General features: G+C 37.7%; 1 protein-coding gene across 1 annotated transcript in view; it reads left to right on the forward strand.

Moving 5' to 3' along the window:
- The window catches only part of LOC138711949 (fatty acid synthase-like), a 147644-nt gene that overhangs the window by 19799 nt on the left and 102710 nt on the right, over nucleotides 1–25135 (forward strand). Inside the window, exons 9-19 of the mRNA XM_069843256.1 lie at nucleotides 527–724; nucleotides 1286–1417; nucleotides 2844–3095; nucleotides 3433–3622; nucleotides 5396–5625; nucleotides 6782–7065; nucleotides 9657–9801; nucleotides 12948–13064; nucleotides 13835–13943; nucleotides 20677–20934; nucleotides 23446–23643. Coding sequence (XP_069699357.1) covers nucleotides 527–724; nucleotides 1286–1417; nucleotides 2844–3095; nucleotides 3433–3622; nucleotides 5396–5625; nucleotides 6782–7065; nucleotides 9657–9801; nucleotides 12948–13064; nucleotides 13835–13943; nucleotides 20677–20934; nucleotides 23446–23643 — 2113 coding nt within the window. The remainder of the gene's footprint in view (nucleotides 1–526; nucleotides 725–1285; nucleotides 1418–2843; nucleotides 3096–3432; nucleotides 3623–5395; nucleotides 5626–6781; nucleotides 7066–9656; nucleotides 9802–12947; nucleotides 13065–13834; nucleotides 13944–20676; nucleotides 20935–23445; nucleotides 23644–25135) is intronic.

Consider the following 25135-nt stretch of genomic DNA (forward strand, 5'->3'; position numbering starts at 1 on the left):
GATCTTAGATCATCTCTTGCTGTTCCTGATGTATTTTGTTTGATGTTCATAAACAAAAATTGTCCACCTCTGCAGCATTGGAATCCAGAATTACATATATAAAATAATGGTTGAAAAACAAGAAGTGCTGCAAATACTCACTCTAAGATTCATCGAGACAAGCGTGCATCTACAATGGTGTTACATGATGTATTCTTTAAATCAAACTTGTTGTACAATTAAAATGTAAAGCAAAACAATTTTTTTACTTCTTCTTTAATATTAAAAAAAGTCATTAAATGACAGTCGGAGAGATAGAGAGAGGAGAGTAAAATATATTTCAAGGGAGAAAACAAGGGGTGTGGCGTATGGCCAAGAGAAAAATTACCATGACAGCACTGACTACTGTCAAACAAATATATGATGACCGAGCCAACACAATTTACGAATTGGTCGCATTCTGCATATTACCGCATCATCACCATCATTGGCAGCTACAGTGCAGCACCATCACCACCTGACGGCTTCTGGTGGTCTCTGCCTGCAGGTGGTAACTGAGAAGTGTCCTCTGAGAGGTGGGCTTGTCGGCATCAACTCGTTTGGCTTTGGCGGTGCCAACGCTCATATCCTGCTGGACTGGAACCACAAGACCAAAGTGAATGCAGGCGCCCCCTCAGACCACATCCCCCGCCTAGTGGTGGCGTCTGGACGTACGAAAGAAGCCGTTGACGTCATCCTCAATGACGTCAGTATCCAGTACTTTTTTCTTAATTATTTTAGTCGTCTTTTCTCAATTTCTGCTTCATGTTCTGTCTTATTTTCATTTTTATTCTTTTCTTTTTTCCATCTTCTTGACTCCTTCCCTTCCTTCATTTTCTCTCTCCCTTCCTTCCTTTCCATTCTTGCTTGTTTCTGTATTTGCTCATTTTTTCTTTCATAGCTTCTTTCCCCTCCATTCTTTAATTTCCTCTTCTTTTTTTTGTCTTCCTTTTCCTGTTTTTCTTCCTTTCTGTTTGCCTACTTTCCTTATTCTCTGTTCCTCCCATTTTTATTTATTTTTTGTGTCGTCTCTGCGTTTCTTCTATACTTCTTAAACTTCATTCTTTCTCCCTTCTTTCTTTTTCTGCCATTTTTATTTCTTTATTTTCCTAGAATGGGATGACAACTAAATCATGATACTAGTAGTAGTGGTAATAATAATAATAATAATAATAATAATAATAATAATAATAATATGTAATAGTAATAAAGAAATCCTTGAGTTCATTGTACAAACGAATCAGCTCAGCTGTGGTAATGCTTGCAGTTGGAGAGCAGGCCTCTGGACGCGGAGTATGTGTCCCTCCTGCACGACTTCCAGGCTGTCAACATCCCGGGACACTGCTACCGAGGCTACACACTGCTGTCCAAAGAGGGCCCCAAACAACGGAGCATCAAGGTACAGTACGAGGAGGCACTCGTGATGAGTCTGAGTCGTTGTCGTCATCGTCATCATCATCATCATCATCATCATCATTTCTTTATCAATATTATCATTAATACTATGTTTATCGTCATTATCCTCATCACCTTCACCATCTCCATTATTCTAGTCATGATCGCCATCATTTACACAATCAACTGCAGTCCACAAATGTCATTCATGAAACCTTAGATCATATGTAACAGATAGGTCATCGCTATGTTAAAACCGTTTGCCTTTTGAAGAGAACAACTGCCAAGATCGCCACCCATCTGCCGTAAACGAACACGAGATGGCAGTACAGTCGCTAATGTAATTCAAATGGGAATTATGACGTGACTCCTTATGTAACAACTAGATGACAGCGTAGTAAACCTGACAAAAGTTGTTAACATCAAAGTCTATAAGGCCGATCTATCTGGGGTATATATGATCTAGGATGGAACTCAGAATGTTACCCATATTCTTTTTTCCATTGTTGATAATAAATAAGGGAATCACAACTTTCTGAAAGTTAGCTCTATCTTCGTCTGAGCAGAACGAAAAACAGGGTGAGGAGGTCATCCTACTCGTTGGAGTTGTTACAAACGGCCAAATCTGGTTCACTGATGACTAAGTCATTTAACCTTATTTTAATTTAATTTCGGTACTTTAATTTTAATTCCAGAATTTTAATTATGCAACTACCAAAAGTTCCTTTATTTAAAGGCTGCCAGGACTGACAAAGTGTAACAGATATTCATGAATAATATAAATAAGAAGCATGTAATAAGAAAAGGAAAGAAAGAAACACATGTCATTAAATTCAGTAAACAAGTACAGTGCAGTAAATAACACAGAAACGGAATAAAATATAAATTGCAGACATTAATACCATACTGATGGATTCCTTTAAGGTACTAATGGCTATTTTTCTTATAACATTGTTATTGAGGTCTAATTTTTTTTAGATGTTTTGGCAAAGAAGACGTTTGTGGAGCTTCTTGCGCCCACTATCAGACCGATAATCTGCATTTCTGAAAGGTATTCTTTTATATACCATAGTGTAGGATTGTCGGATCATATAGATCATATACCAGAACATACTAATTATTTCCATCTGGCATGTTGATTTACATAGATGACTCTTGATATTTAATTCTATAAATTCTGTATTGTAGTTCTCTTATATAATGTCTACTTAATTTGTATCTTTATTCAGAGCTTATAATGTGCAGGAATCCTATGGTAGATTTTTTTAATATTTTTTATTTACCCATATTATCCCCTTGTATTCATTATGCGTAGAAAGGTCTTACTTTATTCCGTAACGCCGTTACTCATAAGTCGCACTGTGTGTAATGATATCTGTTACCGCAGATGTACAACCTGCACAGTTAATGTGAGAGCAGCCATCTTGTAGGAATCTGTCTGCTCTGTCCAGTTGTGGCCCGGCTGCAAGCGCCCCGTGTGGCTGGTGTTCAGTGGGCTGGGCTCGCAGTGGCCCTGCATGGGACGGTCCCTGCTGCAGCTGCCGACGTTCGCTGCAGCCGTCGACAGGTGCCAGGCGGCCCTGCAACCCCACGGCGTGGACGTGCTGGACATACTCACGTCCGAGGACCCCGGCACCTTCAGCAGCATCGTCAACTGCTTGGTGGGCATTGCAGCCTGCCAGGTTAGTATGCATAGCCTTTGTTTGTTTCCTTTACAAATTTCTGTTTCACTTTTCTCCCCTCTTTAAATTCTGACTTCTTCCTTCTTTTCTCCTTGCTCTTCTTTAATTCTGCCTACCATTTCTCTCCAATTTTTCTTTATGTCGCTTTGTCTCTTACTTCTTTTCTCCTGTTTAATTCTCTTCCTGTTTGCTCCATCTTAATATAATTCTTATTTTCCATCTTCGTTATGCACACAAGTCAGACTTGTTCTTACATCGGAAGAATTTTATTTGCAAGTACACTGAAGTGTGCCTGGACTGTAATGTTTGATCTGCAGTGACGCCCCCTTGTTCACAGATAGGCCTCGTGGACGTCATCAAGGCCGTGGGCATCCAAGTGGACGGCATCGTGGGCCACTCGGTGGGCGAGCTGGGCTGCGGCTACATGGACGGCTGCCTCACAGCCGAGCAGACGGTGCTGGCTGCCTACTTCCAGGGGCGCGCATGTCTGGAAGCCAACCTCGCTAAAGGCTGCATGGTGACTGTGGGTTAGTTGCTTCTGTATCTAAACTGATCCCTGTATCTGTTTCATCCTAGCTTGTCAGATTTATAACCTTTGCTATTTTGTGTTCTTTCCGTCCCTGCCATGAGCTGTTTACCGTTAGATCTGTAATCCTTGATTGAGTCACATGTACTTTGGATGACTGATGGATTTCTTTTTCTTTTTTTTTTATTCTTCTGTAACACATAGGGAAAGAACTAGAAATGGATAATAATTGTAAATAGGATGAAAGTCATCAAAATGGCTACTTTGATCCAGTTGATAAGAATGGATATCAGTAGGATTCGATTTAGACCAGTTGGTTACAGGATACATAGACAAGGGGGATCAGTCTAATAACAGAAATATGAAGATCTAGCAAGCCTAAAGACCAAAACAGTGTAGCTGTATAATCATTGGTTTTGTCAGTTCTTGTGAGATCTGTCTGTGAAATTCCGGAAATTTTATAATAGAATATAAATTGGCTTATAATATATTCACTTTTGTCCCTTCGAAGTACTCCATTTCTTACACACCAACCTCAGTATCCTCTGCAGCTCCTAAAACATTCCTGGAATTCTTCCAAGTTTGCATACAGCTCGTTCATTTACTTTTCCTGAATCTTATGAACATATTATTATTATTATTATTATTATTATTATTATTATTATCCAATGCCACCAGATTGTCTTTTCGACATTTCTGGTCTTCTCTCCTGGCCGTGGCTTAGTTGTAACCCACTTCTGAGGTTGGGGCACCTGGAAGGCGGAGTTACATTACCCCGATGATGTGATAGGATGATTATGATAATGTGGTGCCAGGAGAGGTCTTAAATCTAAACTTAACCTAAATTCCAGACCATGGACGAACACAGGAATAATCCCCTTTAAGGAAAAATTCCTGTGCTCTAACCGGGAATCGAACCCGGGACCTCATGAACTATATAGCCAGAAGCTCTGACCACTAGACCATGAGGCTGTTCTCTTATGAAAATATAATATATCTCTTAGTGACTTTTACATTCTGAGATCTGGTGTGTAGAAAATTTGTGGTACAGTCTGGTTTTGTGCTTAGCGAAAATGTCACGAATCTTGTGTGTCTGTTTCCCTTTTACTGTCATCCAGTTTACAGCTGGGGAAAGGAGAGATATTGAGGCTAGCAAATGCCATGTGCAGTACAACCACTGTCGTAATTTTCGTGAAGTGGCACTCATCTCTTGTTCTTAAGTGTTCTTTCTGTGTTAAATTAGCTTTTCTAATCATTGCTAATGATGGAGAATGGAGAAAGTTACACAACGCAGAACTGCACGCATTGTATTCTTCACCTGACATAATTAGGAACATTAAATCCAGACGTTTGAGATGGGCAGGGCATGTAGCACGTATGGGCGAATCCAGAAATGCATATAGAGTGTTAGTTGGGAGGCCAGAGGGGAAAAGACCTTTGGGAAGGCCGAGACGTAGATGGGAAGATAATATTAAAATGTATTTGAGGGAGGTGGGATATGATGATAGAGACTGGATTAATCTTGCTCAGGATAGGGACCGATGGCGGGCTTATGTGAGGGCGGCAATGAACCTCCGGGTTCCTTAAAAGCCAGTAAGTAAGTAAGTAATCATTGCTAATGTAAATTGCTTTTCGTGAAATTATATTAATAAACTTCACTACAAACTGGACGTCTTTGTGCTTTAGACAAAACATTTTTCTCTGTGAATGTCTGTTTTACTGTAAGTGGCATAAAAGCTGTCGATCAGTTGTAACGGCTGTGATGTGGTTACAGGTATCGGAGCGCAACACATGAAGAAGGTGTGCCCCCCTGACATCGAGGTGGTCTGCCATGATTCCCCGAACTCCTGCACCTTGTCGGGGCCAGCCGAATCACTGAAGAAATTAACAAAGCTGCTGCAACAGAAGGGCGTGAGTGTGAGAGAGCTGCACTGTGCAGGCGTGGCATTGCATAGCAAGCAGCTGGCTGGCGTCACACTGGTGCTGCTCAAGAACCTGCGGAAGGTAGAGTGCAGCACCATCATGGGTTGGGATGATTAAACCTAAGTAAATAGAAATATGGATGCAAATATCGCAGCTTCTGTAATATAGTGCAGTGACTCAAAATATGCTGTTTCTCAGGAAATGAAGAAAACATCCTTGCAATCGGGAATAATATAGGCAAGGCAATAAAACAAATGTTTTTTCTTATTTATTTTAACCTACAAGTTGAAATTCACTACATCAGTGTTTTAAGTAATGCATTAAAATATGGCGTTCACACCAATAGTCATAACCTCATAACTCAAAAATTCAAAATTTCTGAGGTAGTGCACTATTTTACTGACAGGATAGGATAAGATAAGATACTATTTAGTTCTGCCATTAATCAAATACATGGATAAGAAATAGACCAGGGATGTAGAATTGGGGAAGAGAGGGGTGGAAGCATGTGGAAACAGTTTGTTCCTCCGTCCACAATCCTCCAGTCTTCAATGACGTATCTGTGACGTCCAAGTCTTGTTGATCATCTGCTCTATTTCTGGTTTTTACAACACACTTCCGTTTTTATTTTTTGTCTCTTCCTATTTGTCTCTCTTTCATTCTCCTTTTCTTTCCACTCTCCTCTCTGTTTTTCCTTTACTGTTTTTTTTATTTTTTTTCTCTCTCTTCATTTGTTTCATTGTTTCGTTCTTACTTCACATTCTTCTCTTTCTTTCCCTCCTTTACTTGTGCTTTAAGGTAATTTTTTTTTATTGGATTATTTTATGACGCTTTATGAACATCTTAGGTTATTTAGCATCTGAATGAGATGATGGTGATAATGCCGGTGAAATGAGTCCGGGGTCCAGCACCGAAAGTTATCCATTATTTGCTCGTATTGGGTTGAGGGAAAACCCCGGAAAAATCCTCAACCAGGTAACTTGCCCCGACCGGGATTCGAACCCGGGCCACCTGGTTTCGCGGCCAGACGCGCTGACTGTTACCCCACAGGTCTGGACTTTTAAGGTTATCACTGTTTTCTACGTTTTATCACATTCTCTTTCTTCCATTGTTACTTCCTCTCTCAGTTATTCCTTTTTTCCCCCTTGCTATATTACTTTCACTTTGTCTTGCATTCCTCTCTCCTGCTCCCCTGCATGTAACACAGACCTGACGTCACTTCTCTGTGCTGCTGCAGCTGATCCCACAGCCGAAGTGCCGGTCTGCCCGCTGGGTGAGTTCCTCAGCGCCAGGGAACTCATTCTCATCTGCTGAGTTCCACACACAGTGCCTGCTGGGCCCGGTGCTGTTTGCAGACGCAGCGAAGCGCATCCCACCCACTGCCGTCGTCATGGAGGTGGCGCCACACGGCGTGCTGCAGGCTGCCCTGGGGCGTGTCCTCCACAAGGCTGCGGTGTGCCTCGCCCTCACGCAGAGAATGCAGCCTGACGGCACTCGCCTGCTGCTCACTGGCCTGGGCAAGTACGTGATAACACTGAACAGGGCCTACGAATTTCTTTATGTACGTCTTTGAAGTTTCATGATTTTTGTTTGTTTGGTTCTGCCTTTTTCTGGCAACATAATTTTATTGGGACTTGGTACTGGTATTAGTAGTTGTTTCCTTCAGGCTACCAAGCGGGGTTAGAAGAGACTCCAAAGCAAATTGTTTTTATTATTTTCATGTGAAAACGGTATCCGTGCATATCGATACTTTTTGTTCATCACGTCATGTCTGTCGTTTAGGTTAGATAAGTGTTCCATCCCTAAGAGAATAATATTTATTTTTATCCATTTTGAATCTTACGTACACTACTTTTAACACTTGAATATAAGTAATTGATTAACTAGCGGACTTACTCGTGTTAATTATGTAAGTCTGTGCGGCTTACAGCTGTTTCGGTGCTTCACACACCATCCTCAGAGCCTACTAGATCTCGGCGTCATCTCAAACTTCTCTGCCTGTTTGTGGGTGCATCTTCATTCAGAAAGCAGAAATACAACATAACATACAGAACAGAAAACACACTACAAAGACATCTCAACACACAAACAACACAAATAAATAAATACAACCACACAGGCGTATACAAACTCACATGTAATAGTTGCGACAAGTTCTACATTGGACAGACAGGCAGATCATTCCAAATACGCTACAAAGAACACATTAAAGCAATAACCAGAGGACACAATACATCTACATACGCTGATCACATAACCAATGCTAAACATACATACAATAACATAAATTCGGACATGGAAATCCTACACATACAACCCAAAAACCAAAAACTCGACACACTAGAACAATACGAAATATACAAACACACTAAAACACACCCCGATCAAATTCTCAACACATAGATCAATTTCAGTACACACACACTATTTGACTCCACTTTTCAACACCATTCAACAATCAAACGCACCCACATAACAGGCAGAGAAGTACGATATGACGCCGATATCTAGTAGGCTCTGAGGATGGTGTGATGAAGCACTGAAACAGCTGTAAGCCGCACAGACTTACATAATTAACACGAGTAAGTCCACTAGTTAATCAATTATTTATTTTTATTCAGTTGGGTCTCTGTTGACCCCTCTTGGTAGTTTGTATTGCACAAAACTTTTGTCACCAGTTTATTTTATTTGCTCGTTGTTGTTGGTAAGCCTTTCAGGCATCTCTAGTTGTTGGTTCATTGTTGTTGGGAATTTGTCTTCACTTTTAGTTCAGTAGATTATTGGTTCAGACTGAGTTGTACACGATTACTTTTCTTGGTACATAAAAATGTCAGAAAAGAAAACATATGACGTGCACAATCAGGAACATGTTGAAGTGATTCATATGATACAGAGTGAGAGGCAGAGTAAAAATGAAGACGTAGCTGATCTGTCAGAATTAAAAAAAAAGGAAGAGACTGTAATAGATGAGGTTGAAGAAGTAGCAGAAGCTCGATGTCAGTTGTGCCCTAGAAAAACTGACAGGAAAGCTATTGTATCCTGTGAAATGTGTAAAAAAATGCTGAAATCATTTAAAAAAATTACCAAAAAAATGTCTCCACTGCAGTGAAACTGTGAGGTAGACTTCAGATGACAAATGTATTACATAGGTAATTTTCTTCTCTTCAATTGTATAGGTCTACCTTATTTATTTTTTTGTGAATATCTGTTATTGTCAAAAGTATATCTGGCCTAAAATAGTTTGAACTTTGAATTTGAAGTCACATAAATTGTGGAAAACTAGAATACATGTATTGGAAATATGAAAATGTGTACTAGAGAAGGAAATTTCAGTTAGATTAGGGTAAAATTTGACTTGTATTGTTTCCGAACTCATTGATTAAATAGGATGCTGTATTTTCAAAATTCACTATATTTATAATTTTCCTTAAGTGTCGGTACCAGTATTTTGTTACATATTGTTTTCATTGCTCTTTATAAAGCACTATTTCTCCTCGGGGTCATGACTGAACCCACTTGGTAGTTGGTGTTGGTCTTAGAGCTTGGTAGTCTGATTGTCAACTGAACATTGTGACAGTGATCATGTATATCCGTTACTATTAGGTTATATATCTTATTTTAATTTACCCCTGTCAAATTACATAAAATAGCAAAACAGGTTTCAGTTACTAAATTATGTTTCCTGAAATAATTAATGCCATAAAATGCTCTTTTTTTTTATTTTTGCTATGGAAACAAAACGTTAATGCTATAATTTCACACCTGTAGAAATATGGTAACCAAGTAAAGTAACTAACCAGTCTGATTTAATTCATTAACTGAAATAGATAAAGAAACTACCTAAACTAAACAGAAGTAAACTAATAAAAAAACTGAAGTATTTCCTCTAACTAAATGAAATAATCTATCCGGTAACCTAACAAAAATAAATTAATTAACTTAACGTAACTGACTGACAAAGGTAATTATTTTTCTTGTTCACGTTAACATTTGTTTAAAACTTTCTTAGTTGAAATGTTTCAACTAAGAAAGTTTTAAGACAAAGGTAACTAAATAATTATCTTTCTCCTGGTGATCTGGTCTTATGACTTGCATCTTGTTGTAATTTACAGATTGTTCGAGCTAGGACTGCAGCCACAGCTGGCGAAATTGTACCCTCCAGTCCAGTACCCCGTGAGCAGGGGCACCCCCATGATATCCCCTCTGATCCGCTGGGAGCACTCAGAGGATTGGCACGTCATGTCATACAACGTGCAAGTAAGTGTGGCAAATATGTATTGTCTGCTGCTTCCTGTCGTATTTACATTGCACTGCTGAATGATATCCTCACGGAAAAAGTAGTGAATATATGACATTTCATTAGTAGCGTAGTTTGCTTCTTTATTATTCCAGTTGTACAGGACGAAAGGAAACTGAATGTATTCCTTCCAGGAATAAGGAAAGATGTCATATAACAATTTGCTCCTTCATTGAAATTTTCTCTTCGTTTGTTAAGAGAAACCCTAACTGAAGCTACAGTAATCTCTATATATGTGGGTCATTTTATAAATAATGCACTGTGAAGTGATGACGCAACACCTATGAAAATTACGTCAGTTGCAGTTGAAGGATTGAGGAAGATGCACGTGTGTTCGTTTCGTCCATAGCATACTCTCTGTTTAGGCAACAAGAACCTAACGTAACTCTACATATCTATTCATATTCAAAAATTTTTTATCTAACCACTTTTTCCTTGTATTGTCTGTTTCCTTGACATTCTAATAATATATGGAACGCATCTTCTCCCATGCCACAAAGAGGGCAGATTTCTTTCTCTACTGTACCCCTCCTGTTTTTCAATTTCCATATTCTTAGCCTCTATCAAGCAAAGCTCATCCTCACTTTCCTGTTATTTATTCTTTCATATTTTTCTTATTCCCAAGATGTTTTGATATGTTTAATTACTTAATGTTCATAATCCAAAAGGATTTTTATGATAGCAGTGCATTATTTGAAAATGGGACCTTATCTTCCATAATGCAGTCAGCAATCTTTTTCAGTGATATCGAGGTTATTTCTTTTCCTTAACTTCTTATTAATAATAATTTAAATTAGATTAGATTCGGTATAGTTGATTATTAATTTGGGTTATCTTTCCATTTCATTTGTTGTACGCTATTCCATAGGTCTTATATGTGTAATGAAGCTTCAAGATGTGGAACAGGTCAAAAGTTACAGTTCAATTTGTTAATTTCCCTAACCTATTGGTTCTGAAATTCAATTTCCTGACTCATACTCTTCTGGGTATTTACCAGTTTTTTACATTCATAATAAATTGTAATTCTTCGTCCATTATTTAAAATAATAATTTCATTATTAACTGGTTAAATACATTTGTCATTTTTGTCATTATTATTTTTGTTAATAAAGTACAAAATTAAGCTGTTAAAATGAAATTAGCACGATGATCCCGCCAGCCATTATAGTTGGCTTTCATAACTGGATTCATCTTCCCAAGTGCATCACGATGCAAGGTGGGCATCGGTCCCATACACTGGTTGAAATTTCATGAGAAAATTTCTTCCCTCATGAGGATTCGAACCAACACATATTCCATAATGCGTGTCCTAGGCAGGACTATGAAGAATAATAGTGACAAATGAATAGCTTTATACCAGTACATGCAAAAGTAGGCTTAGCTATGTTCATTTTACAGAAGTATTGGAGTTTTCTTGTTCATTCTACAGCGGCTGACTGAACATTGTGTGGTATGTTTTAATACACTGATTAGTTATTGGTATACATTGAATTTAATAATACATATTCTATCCCATGTTCAATTTTGAATGGAAACTTACAGCACTATGAGATCATCATTATGGAGCGAGTTTGAGCCTCAAGGCACAGATAGATAATCGATGTAGGCCATGCCTGTTGTTCTTTTGTTTTGTCAATTAATGAATGCAGTTGTATATTAAAAACAAATAAGTGTCATCCATCTTATTATTACAACCAAACAACATTTAAATTTTTTTTAATATTTCTTAAAGGCAAAATTAATGTTAGAATAGAACATTACAAATTTATTCTTAAAACTTACTTCTACTCAGAATTCATAAACGAGACTTTGACTGAAGACTTCCCAAAGTCGACTTTCGTAGTAAAGTTTAACTTTGTTAAAAGTCCTATTCATAGAGAATACTTCTGAGAATTTGACTTTGACTTTGGTAAGTCGAGATTTGACGATCTTGTTCTAATGTTGGCAATCACAATCACTGCCTTCTAAACAAATTAAATTAATAAATAGCTGAAGTAGAGTAGGCATTGCCACAATAAAAGCCATCTTTTGAGTCTCAAATCAATGAAACAATTGAACATCGGCAGACATTAAGCGATTGTTGCAGCATTTTTTAATTATTTCAATGTAAAATAATTATGAAGACATGAAAGATAAGAAGATGCCACCAATGACAGATTATGAAAGAGACATGCTACTAGAACTGGTGAAGACGTATAAAGAATACGATTAAATATACAAAATCAATAGTAAACCATTACTCCTTATACCCATAGAGCAATATCGAAGTGAAATGAGAGTATTATTAATGGAACAGGTAATCCTTTTTTATTATTCTATTATTCATCATTGCATGTTGACACATGTGAATATTATTTAATATGGTCTAGGCCTATTTTTCAAATCTGTATCTTGATTTGAATTCATTATCTCTATAAAATTCAACAGAGTTTTGCACATGTCTAATAATACGCCGAGAAACATGAGGAGCTTCAATAATTTCCTGGATGTTATCAATCTCCTGGCCAAATATAACAATTTCCCAAATATCAGCCATTTTTCTTATGTCCACGAACGAAAGTCACAGTCAAAGTCTAGATTTTCGGCTACTTCAAAGTAAAGCCACCATTGAAGTTTACTTTCGTCAAAGTGTCGACTGTGAATAGGAAAATGGCCACTTTGTACTTTCCAAAGTCAACTTCGGTCCAAAGTCTCGTCTATGAATACGACCCTTAGTTGGAGAGCAGTATTGTTAGGATGTTGGTCATTGCGTGAATGAATTTCTGGGCAATCGCCCACATGTTCCAGCAAATTCCTCGACGAAATCTCAGAATTGTTAAGAGGTAAATTCAATGTTTTTGTTTTTCGTGTGATAAAATAATTCATGTTTGTACAAACGGACGTAATTATAAAAATTAAAGTACTAAGTGCGAAATTCAGACATTCAAAAGTACCGGTACAGTACCATAAACTATTGAATTAATAAAATCGTCTGTCTTCGTTAGGATCAACAAACTAACCTATGATGTCGTGAATGTAAAAACAAATGCTAGAAGCTCTAATTCAAAATTGAATACGGGGTATAAGATGAAGTATCACAACAAAAATCTAGTAATTATTGTTGCAGAGTACACTGAAGTATGGTGAGAAATCTTGGGACATCGACCTGGATGACGATATGTTGGAGTACCTGTCTGGACACGTCATTGACGGCAGGATCCTCTACCCTGCCACAGGCTACATTGTAAGTGCACCGTGATCGTGTCTGAGGGTCATCCTTAAACCATTTCAAAACTTCTATAACATAATATTGTAATGTAATGTAATACTTCGAATATAAATATTTAAATAAATTCATTCACACACAAATGCATACTTAGTGTCAGTCCAAGTGGTTATGTTACAGGGTTGTTGAAAGGGATAAATCACGCGACAGTTACTTAACAAGGTTCTTTTCTTTAAATTATTTTAAACAGTTCTATAATATTACGTAGATGTCCAATTGCGAACAGCAGATGTTTACAGAAGAGAGCTAAAATTGGCCTAACAGCCCACCCATTAGCCTTTGCCAGCAACCGGGACTCACAGTACATACACATTTAGGCACGCATGTATGCATTACATGGATATGTACACATCAACTTAATATATTGTTATACTGTGCTTATATGTGATTTTTTAATCATTTAGTTTAGTTTAATATTTGAGCCGTTCAGAGCAAAAGTGGTGTAAGTCAGAAATGGATAATGAGGGTTAAAGCAAACATTCTGTAAAATACAGCGCGAAGTAGCAATTAATATTCAATTTATTTAAACTATTAGTAGTTGGTGGATAGCACGAAGGACATATTAACTGCTACTTTGCGTTGTATTTTACACAATTATTACTTTAAACCTCGTTGCCCAATTTTGACTTACACCACTTTTGCTCTGAACGGCTCATTTATTAATTTATTTAATGTTACCATTTCCTATATGCTTTGTGTTGTGATGTCCATTCTCTGGTTGTGTGCAGGAGCTCGTGTGGATGACTGTCAAAATGATGCTGGGCTTGGTGCATACTGAGATGAATATCTGTTTCGAGAATGTGCACTTCCACAGGGCCACCACCTTCCCAAAGGACGGTATGGCAGAGAGTGACTATTTTCGTCCTCGTCGTCATCATCATCATCATCATCATCATCATCATCACCATCATCACAACCACCACCACCACCACCACTGCCACTATTGCTGCCGCTGTCACCACCAGCATTATCATTGAGAAGTAGACTGTGTTAAGTTAATGTCAAATTTCTGGACATGTACTTGAGGTTCGTTCCAACATTAGTAACTGTCTGTAACTATTGTGAGCATGCGCAGTACATGTACTCCAGTCAGGCGTTCCAGCAAACATTTGACACATATCTGCTGGAATGATCAGAAGCAGATTGAGGCATGTACTGGTGAGTAGGCCTACGTGTCTCAGACATGCACATAAGATCACCAACATCTCCTGGAAACTTACTGAAGACAGAAAATTATTTGGGTAATGAAATAATTAATTGCATTTTCAATATGCAACTTTGATTAAAAGTGTAATAAACAAAGTAAACAAATAAAATACAGTGAAACTTCCCAACAGCAGACATCGCTGGGGAAAAATTGAACGTCCGTTATTGAGAAGTGTCCGCTATTTAGAAAATTGTTAGTATACATACAGTACATTAAAATTTCTCAAACATATTCAACACTATATTTTACAGTACAGTACAGTAAACAGTGAGATTGTTTACAGTATTCATCCAGAGAGAAATCGTACCAGTAAATGTTTCGTAAATGAAATAAACATCATTAACCTGAGTTTTTCCCACATTAAACTCTGTGGCCAGCTCACGAACACTTAATTTCTCCTTCTCAATATGCTTTACAATATCCACTTTCTTTTTTAGTGACGAATATTTACGTTTTTGTGACATTTTTAATGTGACTGTACACTCAACTTAACAAACTAAGAAAGTACGGACTGCTCACGTACAGTATCACAACTAACAACTGTGCTGCTTACCTTCAATAAAGTACAAGAGCGTTCAAATGCACGATAATGATTGTTGCAAAGAATTCCGTTTAATTTACAACCGTCTTTTCCTTTTTTTTTCTTTCACGCTGTCCGTTATTTGTAAGTTTTAATTATTGTTGGAGATACATTTCAGTGTCCGCGTCCGTTATTGAGAATGTCCGCTATTTGGAAGAATTTTATCATAAGAGCCAATGTTATTTTGCAGGGGAATTTTAAAATGTCCGCTATTGAGAGGAGTCCGCTATTGGGAAGTGTCCATTAAGGGAAGTTTCACTGTATCGGAAAACAATTTTTTAGGTGAAAGAGTCACCCAGTACAGCAACACCCAATAACAGAATTGTTACCTTCCATATTTTTTTTGTTAACTTCTTATAGAAAATTATTTAAACAATTCTATTTTCTGCAATTTGAATTAGCTGAGAAACGATAATAATTAAGCAGCCTATTCTCAGGAAAAGATGTTCACAGTTGTGGCATCTCTAGATTTAGTAAGTGATCATCCAAGAAAGTGTTCTAACGTGATCCAGTTGTGTTTCGATCCCATTGAAAATACTCAACCAGCACACAAGATGGTACATGAACTGGTTAATGAACCTCTTGTCGAAACAAACTTGAAATGGAAAATACATATAAATGTGATTTGCAAAAACACATCAGAAGGGATCTTTCTGATAAGAAAGCTAGTCTACAGATGCGTTGAAAGTTGTTTATTTTGGTTACATTCATTCTTATACAGGGTGGAACTGATTGAAAGTGACTATAAGGTACTCTTAAATAAATATTACGTTTTATGATTAACTGCACAGTTAATTAGAAAATTATAGTCCCGTCACTTTAATTTCTGGCAGCCAATCGCATTGCAGGTCGGCTACATTTAAACATGTGTGTCTTGTGATTCGCTGAGGAAGATGTTATTCATTTCTTAAGGCTCGATAAATACTTAATATAATCCCCCGCCATTTTGGCTCTTTTGTTGGCGTTCGCAGAAAGCATACAAAGACGTTATTTGCCGCTGAATTATTTGCTGAATTGCAGTGCATTTGATTTATTATCATAGTAGCTACGACATGATAATGTTTAACGGTGTGGCAAATTGATTCCTCGTATGGTAGCTAGGCAACGAAAGAACAAAAAAGGCGAACGATACTACCTACCTAGACTTTATAGAACCTTCACTTCCTAAGACGTAAGCAGAGAGGAGGAGTCACGCCGGGAATAACAGCGTCGCGACTATAGGTTGGAAGTTTCAGTAGGCTGGCAGCATCGCCACTAGCACATTTATTTTTTTTCTCGTAATACAGATGTAAGCTGTTATTATTCGGTTGAGAAGCTTTTATCATCTAGTCTGCTGTCAAAAAATCTGAAAGTTAGAATTTATAAAACAGTTATATTACCGGTTGTTCTGTATGGTTGTGAAACTTGGACTCTCACTTAGAGAGAGGAACATAGGTTAAGGGTTTTGAGAGTAAGGTGCTTAGGAAAATATTTGGGGCTAAGAGTATGTAAGTATAGTATGTATTTATTTACACTGCAATGGGTATATACCCGGTGGCAGTTGTAACTAATTACACTCAATAATGGCAATAATAAACTTATTAATTAAAAATACAATTAATAATAATACTAATAGTTAATACTAACAATAATTAATAATAATAATAATAACAACAACAACAACAATAGGGAATATCCTAAATTAAATGAAACGATCACTTAAAATAACATTTGAAATAAATCTAATTTGTATCTTAAAACTAAGATCGAACTAAAACCCACGAGTATGATATGTTCATATCTGCACAAGTACCTTTAAACATTACACTCATTTCGCTGTCAACTCACTCACTGCACTGGAACTACGACACATTTCACTGATTCTATCCTGATTTCACTAACACTTCAAAAACATTTCACTATTCAAATACTTTGCACTGCCACTATAAACTATAAAGCTTCACTGACAGGAACACGTTTCACTGACACAACACACTTCACTGTTACAACACTTCAATAACAACATATCATTTACACAGTAGAATGGAGAAAGTTACACAACGCAGAACTGCACGCATTGTATTCTTCACCTGACATAATTAGGAACATTAAATCCAGACCTTTGAGATGGGCAGGGCATGTAGCACGTATGGGCGAACCCAGAAATGCATATAGAGTGTTAGTTGGAAGACCGGAGGGAAAAAGACCTTTGGGGAGGCCGAGACGTAGATGGGAAGATAATATTAAAATGGATTTGAGGGAGGTGGGATATGATGATAGAGACTGGATTAATCTTGCTCAGGATAGGGACCAATGGCGGGCTTATGTGAAGGCGGCAATGATCCTCCGGGTTCCTTAAAAGCCAGTAAGTAAGTAATACAGATGTAAGAAGTTAACGAACTCAGCTCTGTCTCCCTAGGTGAACTATCTCAATTTCCCTCTCTGGCTACAATGTTACAACCTGCTCGCATCATTCAGTGGTTTTTTAATTAAAGTTATAAAAAAACCGTCCATGCTATTTGAATATACCAGAGGGATAAATGATTCTTTATTAGATTTTCTATCGTTATGGACAAAAGTCACTGTTCTACTCGCAATAGTTTCCGAATTAGATGGTGTTAAACATTTGGGGGGGGGGGATGAAGACTATTTTAGGAAACTATGGACTTTCCACCAATATGGTATTACACTTTTTTATTACATGCAACATGAGCTATTCACTCTGTCAATATGCAGGGTATACCATGGAATTCTTGTTTGCGGTAATGACCCAGATGTCAAAAAGATTGTAATACTACTTGTAATACTACTCTTGTGAGTTATGGATCATCTAGTAAATCTGTATAGTTTTCAGGCTTAGATGAAATCAGAAAAAAAAGAATAGTATTGAATATAATTGCTTAAAATAGCAGCTTCATAGGGCTTTTGGATTTTTTTAATTGAAAAATTTGATATCAGTTTTTTCTTTAGCTGGAAACTATATTATGCAAATCTAACTTTTATGTATAGCTCCATGTGAAACAGACTTGAATAATTTAAGGGGAAAAATTGTTCCAGGACCGAGTATCGATCCCGGGACCTTTGAATTAGCGCACTAACACTCTATGTCACTGTAGGTACGTTAACAGAAAACCACAATTCAAGTGACACAGAGTTTGTGTGCATTCAAAGTTGGATTTCTGGCGTCTTGTCAGCCCACTTGAGGTCTGTGGATATAAGGGGAAAAATTGAGATGGTGTCCGGTGTAGTTCCTGGATAGCTCAGTCAGTAGAGCATTGGTGCGCTAAGGTCCCAGGATTGATACCCAGCCCCGGAACAGCTTTTCCCTTGAAATTATTGAAAACTATATGTTCCCTGTTGAAGTGCTAGCCTTGCACGATCTTCCACTACATTCCTGATAGTGAACTTTCTTGAAATTAGTTGATTGTTTCCAATGCCAGGCACTTGACAACTTTATGCACTCAATATACCTACCATATATTTCCGCAGATAAGACGATAGTTGTATCTTAAAAATACCCACAAAACCGGGGTCGTCTTATATGGGAGACATCAAAAGAGACCTTAAAATTCTACACTAAACCATCATAAAATACAACAAATCATGTTCGTCGTCCGAGGCAAAGAGCTTGTATTGTATTGTATTTATTAACATTCCATGGTATTCATACATTGCTCACAGCTAGAATAAGGAACAAGTCAAAAAACTTAATACTATTATAAAGTCTTAATTTATAGTCACAGTCTAGATGAAATATATACAGACGAGATTTACAATATAGTCTACTAGTACAACACAAAGTTTTAGTATCAATTTCATGAAGTGTTATTGAATGTCATGAATTCACCTACAGAATAGAAGGCATGTGAAATTAGGTACTTCTTTAATTTGGCCCTAAATAATCTTATGTTTTGAGTTTCATTTTTTATATCGATAGGGAGGCTATTAAACATTTTTACTGCCATATAACGCACTCCTTTTTGATAGCACGATAGACTTGCCGATGGAGTATGAAAGTCATTTTTTAACGTGTATTTATGCTATGAACTGTTGAATTAGTTACAAAGTTTTCACGATTACATACGAGGAAGATTATTAATGAAAAGATATACTGGCAAGCCATGGGCATTATTTGTAGTTTTTTTAAAATAGTCCTACACGATTCCCTAGATTTGGCACCTACTATTATTCTAATTACTCTTTTTTGTAATAGAAATATACTGTTACTATCTGTGGAATTTCCCCAGAATATTATTCCAAAACTCATTACCGAGTGGAAGTATGCAAAGTATATTGTTTTTAAGGTATTGATATTTACTATCTCTTGCATAGATCTAATAGCAAAACAAGCTGAATTTAGTTTGGGGGTAATTTCTTTAATATGATTTTTCCAATTTAACACATTAATCGATTTTTAAGCCAAGAAATTTGGTTGTTGTTGTTTCTAATAGGGATCTATTGTTAATTATTACGCTAGAAATTTGCGAGGTTGAATTTGCACAGGATTTAAATTGCATTATGTTAGTTTTGTTACAATTTAATACTAATTTATTGACTGAGAACCAGTCACATATTTTGAAGAGAATTTCCTCTGTTGAAGATTGGAATGTGTTGGAGTTATTGGCTGTAATTACTATACTTGTGTCATCTGCAAATAATATGGGATGACCTTGCATCTTTTACTAGGAGGAGCAAGACCATTTATGAACACTAAAAAAAGGAGTCCTGACTTTCATTGTTGACAGCGTTGTCATATGTGTCCCATCCTGAATGTGGCAAGTCGGTTTCTACTTCGTCATCAGTATTCCATAACAAATCGTCCTGTGTGTCACCCATAGCGTTAGGATTTCCACACTTTCTGAAGGATTTTATCACTGTTTCCACTTTCACCTTTTCCCATAATAGTTGATAGTTTGGGGGTCGTCTTAAGGGGAGAGGACGGTATTTTTTGGTGAAAAATGAATAAATTAAAAAAAAAAAATTCTTTTAAATATTATGTGACATGTGTGGAATACATAGCATAACATTTTGTGGGTATTTGTGCCCTTATCAGATGTTGAGTCGCCATTTTTAAACTTCCTGCGCTATGGATTTTTAAATCGCTCGCCCACTTTTATTGTTGTTTCCGGTAAATTAAATAAAAAAAAAAAAAATTTTTTTTTCTTTAAAATGCCCTTTGATATGTGTGGAATGCATTGCATAACGTTTTGTGGGTATTTGTGCCCTTATCGGATGTTGAGACGTCATTTTTAAACTTCCTGTGCTAGGATTTTTAAATCACACGCCCGCTTTTATCGGTTTCCAGTAACTTCATTTTTTTTTTTTTGCTACATTGCCAGACAAAAATGGATATAATTTGTGAACTATTAAAGATACATGCATGAAATTTAGAACACATTCTTTAGACTATTAGAAAACTTTTCTCTGTAACAGAATTTTGTTAATTGATTTCATTTTACAAATACGTCTGTTTGTTTGCAAGAAAGGAAATCAGAAAATTATTAAATTTTAATTGTTTATTTTACAAACATTGGGTATATTTTTTTTCAACTACATACAAAAAATTAATATTTTACACCAAATAGGAAAAAAGTTTTAAAAAATACCATCCTCTCCCCTTAAAGAACAGATACAACCTAAAACTATAATATTGTGCTCGAAATTTATACCTCGTCTTATCTGCGGAAATACACGGTAATAATTCATGCAAGGAATCTTATCTGTTGCGATCGGTTGATCTGTTTGACTGCTAAGTTTTCTGGCAACGTTTTGCACAAAATAATCTAACATAAATTTTCACACAGCGATTGTTGAGCTGGTGGTGATGGTGCAGAAGGTCAGCGGCAACTTCGAAGTGGTGGAGGGCAAGACAGCCGTGGTGACTGGCTCCTTCTACTTGAGTGACAACATCTCTGAAGACATGGTGGAGCTGGAGCCTCCGGCACCGGCCTGCGGCGACGACGAGCTGGGGCTGACGTCACGAGACATTTACAAGGAGCTGAGGCTGCGGGGCTACCACTACAAAGGCATCTTCCGCAGCATCGTGTCCGCAGACTGCTCAGGTGAATATATACGGTACTCATCTATCCAGCCAACTATCTAGCTGTCAGCTATCTGTCTGCCCGTCCTCCTGCCTGTCTCTCTGTACATTGGTGCCTCCATCCACACATACTTTTCTTTTCACCCATTAACCCGTCCTTCCATACTACATCAAACTGGCATCGGTTCTGGGACATGCGATTACGTCTTCTGAATTCCCAATCAACAAGAATCTTGATCCTTCCACAAATCACAGGTTGTAGTCCATCTTTTCTCTCCAGTTCTTAATTTGTACCATTCTGTCACGTTCTTCTCGGCCTTACGCTGGGAAACTTTCAGTGCTAGGCTCTGAATTCATTTCACTGGCATTACCACCTTCATCTCATTCAAAGCTCTAAAACCATAGCAATTGATAAAACGTCGTAAAATAACCAATTTAAAAAAAAAGAGACTGTAGTATGTATTCATATGTATTGTCGTGTCAGCGTGCCTGGGGATAACCCAGGAAGGAAAATGGATCGTCAAGGTTTTTGGTTGCCCCTGACAATAATACTTATAAGAAAAAGCCACCATCAATATAACAATTTAATAAACAAGCAAACAGAGTAGAGTGTATTAAAAGAAAATTACAAATACTATGCAAATTAAGAATTGCAAGGTACATAAGAATAACCCCAAACAAGGGGGTGGTGGTGGTAAAGGAGATAATAAATATTGAAGATCTAATAACGGCATGAATTGCCGAGAGAGAGAAAACTAATAACTAACCTGAAATAAGAAGTCACAATAATGGTAATACACACTAGGAGTGATCAAAACGCCTACAAGAAAACATACAGTACCCCATAGGGCACGGGCTCTGATAAATACAATTAAGTTCAATACTCCAACCTTCAGCTGACTGCAGATGCTGGTTCGCGTAACATACGTCGTCGCAGACACACAAAGTATTACCATTAATACAATCTTACACTCGGTGGAACTTCACTGTCGCATAACGATGTTAACCATTCTCCACTGTCCGGCATGTAATATTTAACAGAGCTGGCCAATGCTCTGTTAACGATGAAACAAACAGTCACCAGGTCTATGCAAATGCAACATCAGACCGGCGTTCTATCAATGATGCATCCCCCACATAATCGGAGTCGTTCCCTTTCAACCAGGCGGGTCGACCCAGGCCTGCCCATGGCGAACTGCAGGCAAACGACGAATCCGTCCGTGAAGGTTGCAAACTAGTGGTCGTCTCTCTCTCTTCCTGCCGAGTGAGCCCTGTCTCTCGAGGCCGCTCGTAGCTCCTCCAGCAGACAGCGCACCCCTCTCTTCTTTCTCCAATCAGAGAGGGAGAAATGGGGGTGCGTTCACAAATAAAAATACTCAATATAGCCACCAATATAACATAAAATCCCTGCAGCATGAACTACACCACAGTCTGCGGTATCTTTATTCTTTACTGTCTTTGGAAGTTGATTTATTATTGATAGGATTTAAATCCTGTATTATTCATTTTTTTTTTTTTTGTAGGGATCAAGTTGTAATATGACATTTTTCCGAACTTATAATTCAAAGAAAATTTCATCATCATCATTCATCTTCCTAACAAGTATTAGGCCAAGTGGCCTGTTACGGTCTCAAACTAGAATTTACAGTCCATCTCTTCTTTGGACAGCCTAGAGATCTTTTGCCATATGGATGGTAATGAAACAGTGCTTTTGGAATTCTGCATCGATTCATTCGTTCGAGATGACCCTTCCACTGAAGTTGATATTTGCTGATGAACTGCATAATGGGTTCTATTTGAAGTTCTTGCATTAGGTCCTCATTTTTTTTATGATCCCAGCGAGTATATTCAGCTGTTGCTCTCATAAACCTCATCTCACTTGCTGTTATTCTACTGACATCTTTATTCTTCACAGTCCACTCTTCGCTACCATAGCTTAATACTGCCTGTGCTAAGGTTTTATACAAGCCTATTCTTGTGTGTCTTTGTACTAGTGAGGGTTTCATGATTTTATTAATGATCCCCATTGTTTTATTATATTTACATATTTTTTCAGCAATATCTACATCATCATAAGGTGATAATGTATAGCCAAGATAAGTGAAGGTATTTACTCTTTCTATTATTTTATTATTCAAACAGATTTTGCTTGGTACAGGGAATTTCCCACAAAATGACATGATTTTCGATTTTTCGATATTAATTTCCATGTTATATTTTTCACTGACGATATTTAAATTGTGTACTGAATATTGTAAATCATCTTCAGTTGATGCCATGAGAACTAAATCATCAGCGAAAAGTAAAGCATCAAGCTGCAAATTTCGATTAATTAACAGAAAATTTCATAATCTAGCAAAAATGTAATGAAACTAAAAATAAAACCAATAACATCAGTTGTATTGCAAATTGAATTAATTCTAATGTGTAGTCACGTTATGGTACGCAGTATCATCACCTGTCCAGGATTTCTGATGAGAGAATCTGGCAACACTGTCAGATCTGATTGGTGTTGGCGTTTTTCTGTTCTAAGGACGAGTAGGGAACATCCGCTGGAATAACAACTGGGTTGCCTTCATGGACAGCATGATGCAGATTCAGCTGCTGCATAAGGACACCCGCACCCTGGCGGTGCCCACCTTCATCCAGAAGCTTTCCGTTGACGGCAAGAAGCACTCAGCTGTGCTCAGTGCCATAATGGACCAGAACAACGACGAGGAGAAGGACATATGTGAGAACAGCCAGTTACCTCCTGTTTACCTTGTACTTAATAAGTGGAGCTCAGTGTTGATCACGTTTAACACAAGTTAGGTAAGGAGGGAATGGTCCATATCATATATGCAGGTGCAGTCTGTTGACACTGGACTAAAGGGTCGTTCAAAAAGCGCGCCGGTTTTGAATCGCTTGGTATTTTTTCTAGTCGGTTGTCGACATTGTTTTATTTCATCTCGATATCCATAAACAGCCATTAGGAAAGTTCAGGATAATAGACAGGGTTTGGAGCTGAATGGGTTACATCAGCTGCTTGTCTATGCTGATGACGTGAATATGTTAGGAGAAAATCCACAAACGATTAGGGAAAACACGGGAATTTTACTGGAAGCAAGCAAAGAGATAGGTTTGGAAGTAAATCCCGAAAAGACAAAGTATATGATTATGTCTCGTGACCAGAATATTGTACGAAATGGAAATATAAAAATTGGAAATTTATCTTTTGAAGAGGTGGAGAAGTTCAAATATCTTAGAGCAACAGTAACAAATATAAATGACACTCGGGAGGAAATTAAACGCAGATTAATATGGGAAATGCCTGTTATTATTCTGTTGAGAAGCTTTTGTCATCTAGTCTTCTGTCAAAAAATCTGAAAGTTAGAATTTATAAAACAGTTATATTACCGGTTGTTCTGTATGGTTGTGAAACTTGGACTCTCACTTTGAGAGAGGAACAGAGATTAAGGGTGTTTGAGAATAAGGTTCTTAGGAAAATATTTGGGGCTAAGAGGGATGAAGTTACAGGAGAATGGAGAAAGTTACACAACGGAGAGCTTCACGCATTGTATTCTTCACCTGACATAATTAGGAACATTAAATCCAGACGTTTGAGCTGGGCAGGGCATGTAGCACATATGGGCGAATCCAGAAATGCATATAGAGTGTTAGTTGGGAGGCCAGAGGGAAAAAGACCTTTAGGGAGGCCGAGACGTAGGTGAGAAGATAATATTAAAATGGATTTGAGGGAGGTGGGATGTGATGGTAGAGACTGGGTTAATCTTGCTCAGGATAGGGACCGATGGCGGGCTTATGTGAGGGCGGCAATGAACCTCCGGGTTCCTTAAAAGCCAGTAAGTAAGTATCCATAAACATTCCGATTGTTGCTTCAGTCTGAATTTCTCGCATTTCGTCATTGTGTGTCCAGCCATGGAGCAGTTTGCTATTGTGCAACATGAGGTTCAGTACAGTGCGACTGTTAGTCCAATGAAATCCGTTCTTCGCCGTTCCCAAGAATTAGGCATAGGATGTTCTTCAGTATGGCGATCTCGCATTACCACCATGGTGCCTTCAGTCACTCTGCCCGCGAAACAATTGAGCTGTTCCCGGATTGTCTCGTCTTGCGTAATGGTGACCACCAATGTCCACCAAGGTCATGTGATTTAATGCCATGCGATTTTTTTTTCTGTGGGTTAATCTTAAATCATTGAGTGCACACCTGTGGAGTAACGGTC

Source organism: Periplaneta americana, chromosome 2, assembly GCF_040183065.1.
Source record: "Periplaneta americana isolate PAMFEO1 chromosome 2, P.americana_PAMFEO1_priV1, whole genome shotgun sequence".
Lineage (NCBI taxonomy): Eukaryota > Metazoa > Arthropoda > Insecta > Blattodea > Blattidae > Periplaneta > Periplaneta americana.